General features: G+C 40.0%; 1 protein-coding gene across 1 annotated transcript; it reads left to right on the top strand.

The window, feature by feature from the left end:
* Positions 1–668: 668 nt before the first annotated feature.
* Positions 669–2,583, top strand: LOC306992417 (uncharacterized protein). Its single transcript, XM_079601263.1, has 2 exons — positions 669–2,055; positions 2,480–2,583. Exon 1 carries the CDS (start codon positions 670–672, stop codon positions 1,780–1,782), a length of 1,113 nt encoding a protein of 370 aa, XP_079457389.1. The 5' UTR covers position 669; the 3' UTR covers positions 1,783–2,055; positions 2,480–2,583.
* The last annotated feature ends 3,690 nt before the right edge of the window (positions 2,584–6,273 follow it).

Here is a 6,273-nt window from a genome sequence, read left to right as displayed (position 1 = left end):
ACATGGCTTCAGTCCGACTCCTGTCGGTACAAGGTATTCGTGGGAACACGGGTAGCTGAAATCCAGGAGCTGACTGATGTCCGGGCCTGGAGATATGTGGATTCTGCCAACAACCCAGCTGATGACATAACGCGGGGAAAAACACTGCTAGAGCTAGCTGGTAAGAACAGGTGGAGTCAGGGCCCTGCCTTCCTACAACAGTCACCTGAAGTCTGGCCTACACAGCCAGCCACAGAGGTGACAGAGAATTCTGCTGAGCTGCGAAAGCCCACTGTATGCTGTCTCACTACAATCATTCAGACTTCTCTGCTACCAAATGCTGATCAGTTTTCCTCGTTCAGAGCGCTGACAGAGGCGGTTGCACAATCTAGCCCTGTGTCATCAGTGAGCCCCGTCAGTCTTTCTGCTGATGACTACCAAGAAGCAGAGAGAGAAGTATTGAGACGAGCCCAGCAAGACAGCTTTGCTGAGGAGCTCAGCCTCTTGAGTACCGGTAAGCCAGTAGCTGCCACCAGTAGGCTGATCTCCCTAGCACCAGAATATGACAAGACTATGAGACTCATCCGGGTTGGAGGAAGGCTCCGCCGCAGCGACCAGCTAGAGCCAGATTCTATTCACCCAGTGGTCCTGGACCATCAGCATAAAGTGACCCAGCTCATCATCCAGGACATGGACAAGAGCCTTCGCCATCCAGGATCAGAGCGCCTTTTTGCAGAGCTGCGGCGAAAATACTGGATTTTGCATGGCCGTGAAGCTGTTAAGCGCCACCAGCACTCCTGTCCGGACTGCCAGGGATGGAGAGCCTCTCCAGTCGTGCCCAAGATGGCAGACCTCCCACAGTCCAGACTACGGCTGCTGAAGCCCCCGTTCTTCTCTACGGGCATGGACTGCTTCGGGCCTTTCACAGTGAAGATTGGCCGTCGTCACGAGAAGAGATGGGGCATATTATTTAAATGCCTGACGACGCGCGCTGTGCATGTGGATGTTCTGTCCAGTATGGACTCGGATTCCTTTCTGATGGCCCTCCGCCGCTTTATTGCACGAAGGGGTAAACCAGCAGAGCTCCGGTCCGACCAGGGCACTAATTTTAAGGGAGGTGAAAGAGAACTCCAGGAGGCTTTCAGGTCATTACACCCTACACTCCAGGCTCATCTGGCTAAACAGCAGATTAGGTTTCAGTTTAACCCCCCAAGTGCACCACACTTTGGAGGAGTCTGGGAAAGGGAAGTGAGGTCTGTTAAAGCTGCACTGTATGCCACCATCCAGTCACAGACTGTCCCCGAAGAGGTCCTGCGGACAGTACTTATTGAAGTGGAGGGGATTTTAAACTCCAAGCCTCTGGGTTACGTGTCAACAGACGTGGCTGATGCTGACCCAGTGACCCCCAACTTGCTCCTCATGGGGCGGCTCGACCCCTCTTTACCACAGGCGGTGTATGCTGAGTCTGAGCTCCTGAGTCGCCGCCGCTGGAGACATACTCAGGTGCTGGCTGACCAGTTTTGGTCCCACTTTATTCGACACTACCTCCCGACTCTTCAGACTCGCTCCAAGTGGCACAAGGACCCTGCACAGCTGCAAACTGGAATCGTAGTGATGGTGGTGGACCCACAGCTGCCAAGAGCACAGTGGCCTTTAGGTCATGTCACTGAGGTTATTCCAGGAACTGATGGGAGAGTCAGGACTGCAGTAGTCAAGGTCAAGGACAAAATCTACACCAGACCTGTCGCTCGCCTTGTAGCTCTGCCTGCCATTCCAGACACTGATACGGTCAGTCCGTCTTAGAATGGCAAATTTAGTGTAACAAATTTGGGGGCGGCTGTGACGAAGGACGACCTCATCAGGCAGATAAAACTGGCTGCTTGAGAATCAGCCAATCAGGAGCGGCACTGCGCTCTGCGGCTCGCGGAAGGAGACAGTTTAACTTTCAGTTTCAGGAAAGTTTGGAAGAGAGCGCTGGCATTGAAAGACTGTGTAGGCTATATTTATATAGTTAATATAAGATAGTGTTGCTGTACTTATTTATAAGTTCCTAGAATTGTGTGCGTGCAACTACCAGTAAGTATATTGATGTTTGTTGTTAGTTTTACCTCAGGATAATGTTACGTTATAATGGCGAACGGAGCTTCGCGCCGTCCGTGTGTTGCGCGCATTGCACAATGTGTAACGTTTATTTTAAGGAGTAATTCTGCAGCGTAATTATTATATGTTCAGCTGAATTTAGAATATTGTATATTGTTGCAGTTAATGTGCAGCAAATTAATCTTTGAACAGGGATATAGTGTACTCTGCATTTCTGAGTTTGTATTTGCTTAGTAATAGCATTTATTATAACACTGCATTTAAGTCATACATAACACAATTATAATTGAATTACTTGATTATGTTTGTTTTATTATATACTTGCAAGACATGTAATGATTATTTGAAATTTATATAGAGAGTATACATTTACTGATTTATGCCTGTATCTCTGTTTCAGAACCACACACATTTAAACCTTTATTTTAATAAAACACCTAAACGGAACATCTTGTCTGCATTCTAATCGATGCCCCCTGGTGGCCACAACTCTTTAAAGACTCAGTAAAATTATACAGTCCTTTTCAATCACCAAAACATTGAGTGTATGTTGAAGTTAGAGACTGGAATGTATATGCAGTGTTTCTCCACCGAGCATAGTATATACACATCCTATGGTAATGGGAACCACGCGTTTCTCTGGTAATGCAGTTTCTTAGTCAGCATATAAGAACTGAAACTCTTTGTCTAAGGCGGAGAGAGAAATGACCGACATGCAGGAATGAAGATCTTAGTTTGGTCCATTATCACTTTCCCCTATGTCTTATAAAAAAAATGGTAAAATAAATAAGCTATCTTTTGGCAGAATAACTGCTGTCTGTTTCCATGAAATTAATTAACAAGGGGAAGCAAGATTTTTAAATCTACAGGCAGTGTATCAAATACTTGTTCTCCCCACTGTATATGCACACAGGGACTAATTACATGCTTGATTAGTGATATTAAAATGTACTTTATTTGTGTTACAAGTACATTGCAAATGAATTACGAGTGTCTTCGAAACATACAAGCAATATACCATAAGTGTATTTTTAAATATATATTTTTATTTGTAAAATATTTATTTTTGGCCTTTTTGCATTTTGTTAAGATTTTATTAAGATATTCAGGTTGCCTGAAGCACAATGCCCACGAGGCTATCGGCGGAGACCATAAATTGCACACTTTGTCTTTAATAACAAATGCACATTAATAGACATAGTATAATACTTAGCTATACTTTGTACAAAATACTATTGTATAATATAATATATTTTTAAATTATACTTTCAATGCATTATTATAATGATCATTTCCAGCACACAGATAAAATATACCTAAAATATATTTTTTTATAAAGTGCAAATAAATACACTTAAAAGAGTATTAACTTTTAAAGTGTGTTAAAAGTTGTATTGTGAAAATGGGTAAAAGCATGATGCTAATATACTTTTAATATATTTAAAGATAGTACAAGTTTTGTTATTATATAAAAGGTAAAATACTTAAAATACAATAAAGTAGTGTTATGTTCCCTCTTTGGTCTAGGGGATTTAAAGAGGGATTAACAAGAAAAAAGATGTAACAAAAACAAAAAAAATAAACGTGAGAAATCTCCTTTTCCTCTATCCCAGCTCTAATTACCTTTCACATTTATGTCCTAAAGGTTTACACAACACCCTTTGACTAACACCTGGTCACAAAAGGAAACTGAAAGAGTATGCTTAATGAGTTTTTCCTTTATTAAGGGCTTAACCAATATATTTATAAAAGTCAAGTCAAATCATCTTTAATTATATAGCACTTTTAACAATGTAGATTGCTTCAAAGCTGCTTTACAGAGATAAACGTATAATTTAAGGTAACAGATTGTTTTGGCTTTATAGCGGTTCCTGAATAATGTTATTTTCCAGCTAAAGTTAGTTTTGATTGATTCCCTTTCATCGAAAGGTAATTTGTTATTAAATTAGGGGCCGCTAAGAAAACACCGTTCTCTCTAAACAGACTTTAAACGTGAACCTGTGAGAAACGCTGATGGCACTCACGTGCGCATCAAGAATTAAGTAGTTATGTGCGTTTGAATATATGTGCGCATGTTTGTAATTTCCTTCCAACAAACTACTTGTCCTGGCTATACATTTGATACAGAATTTTATTTTATTTTATCACTACGGGGTAGATACGCGAATTTTCCACAATGCTTTATCTGTAGAGTGGTAAACATGACAATCTGGGGCTCAGGTCAGGAAGCAGACAGACTGGCTTAACCGACCGTCTGCTAGCGGCCTCACGTCAAGGTCAGATAAATCCCATCACATAGAGACTATTTCACCTAGATATTATCACATAGAGACTGTGTCTGTTCCCCGAATTTGGAAATCCAAAAAACTTTCAAACCCATCTAAGGTTAAAAATGTAATTGATGTTCAACAAATAAAAAACAGATATAATACGGATGAGCAAATGATAAAGCTTGGGTTGCTGAATATTCGATCTCTTACTTCAAAAGCGCTAATAGTTAATGATATGATTTCAGATTATAACCTAGATGTGCTGTGTTTGACAGAAACCTGGCTAAAACCAAACGATTACATTGCTTTAAATGAGTCAACCCCACAAGATTACGGTTATAAACATGAACCTTTGTCTGAAACGCAAAGTAGGAGGTGTTGCTGTAATTTATAGTAATATTTTCAAAACCACTAAGAAATCTAATTATTTTGAAGTGTTGGTGCTAAATGAAAAAAAAAATAGTGTAAATGATAAATCACGTTTGAATATTCTGCTGGCTACTGTATACAGGCCACCAGGGCACCATACAGACTTTATCAAAGAATTTGCGGACTTTCTATCAGAATTAGTATTGACTGCAGATAAAGTACTAATTGTTGGTGATTTTAATATACACATAGATAATGAAAAAGATGCATTGGGATTGGCATTTAAAGATATTGTAAACTCAATTGGAGTCAGACAACACGTGTAAGGACCTACTCATTGCTGTAATCATACTCTAGATCTAATACTGAAATACTGCAGCAGAGCGATGACATCTCAGATCATTATCTAGTCTAATGTAAATTACATTTAGCCAAGGCTGCAAAGCCGACTCCGTGTTATAAATATGTTAGACATATCACTTCTGCCACTAAAGATTGCTTTATCAATAATCTTCCTAATCAGTTTCATCATCTCAGCATCCCGGATAGCTTAGCAGAACTTGATATTGCAACAGAAACTTTTAACTCTCTCTTTTCCAGCACTTTAGACACAGTTGCTCCGTTGAGCTTAAAGAAGATTAAAGAACATAGTCCAGTGCCGTGGCACAACGAGCACACTCAGGCCCTTAAGGAATGAAAAATGGAGCGCAACTTGAAGAAAACAAAACTAGAGGTATTTCGGATTTCATAGAAGGAGAGCTCGATTGCTTACAGAGAGGCTTTAAAAGCTGCTAGATCTGCTTATTTTCCAACCCTATTAGAATAAAATAAACATAATCCTAGGTATTTATTTGAAACAGTGGCTAAACTAACGAAAAAGAAAGCTTCAAGCCCAGAAGTTTCCAAGTAACACAGCAGTAATGACTTCTTCACTTATAAGATCGATAATATCAGGGACAAAATTATGACTATGCAACCGTCTACTACAGTATCGCATCAGGGAGTGCATTGTAGTCTTCCTGAGGAAAAATTTGATTAATTTGTTGCTATAGGAGAGGAAGAATTTTGCAAACTCGTCAAATCATCTAAATCGACAACTTGTATGTTAGACCCTGTACCGACTAAGCTACTGAAAGAGATGCTTCCAGATGTCATTGATCCTCTTCTTAATATCATTAATTAATCTTTGTCTCTAGGATACGTACCAAAAACCTTTAAGCTAGCTATGATTAATCCGCTTGTTAAAAAAACGCAACTTGATCCTACAAAATTTGTCAATTACAGTTTTTTACAATTACAGTTACAAATACAAATACTGCCTTTTCTTTCAAAGATATTAGAAAAAGCAGTATCCTCACAACTGTGTTCCTTTCTTGAAATAAATGATATCTGCGACGATTTTCAGTCCGGATTTAGACCGTACCATAGTACCGAGACAGCTCTCATTAGAGTCAAATGATTTGCTCTTATCTTCCGATCGTGGTTGTATCTCTCTATTAGTGTTACTTGATCTTAGTGCTCGAGTTCTTACCAGAACCAGGAAGTATGACCATAT

The sequence above is a fragment of the Phoxinus phoxinus genome (assembly GCF_949152265.1).
Source record: "Phoxinus phoxinus genome assembly, chromosome: 24".
In the NCBI taxonomy this organism is placed as follows: domain Eukaryota; kingdom Metazoa; phylum Chordata; class Actinopteri; order Cypriniformes; family Leuciscidae; genus Phoxinus; species Phoxinus phoxinus.
Note: the sequence above shows the minus strand (reverse complement) of the source record. Positions and strands in the feature narration are given on the sequence as shown.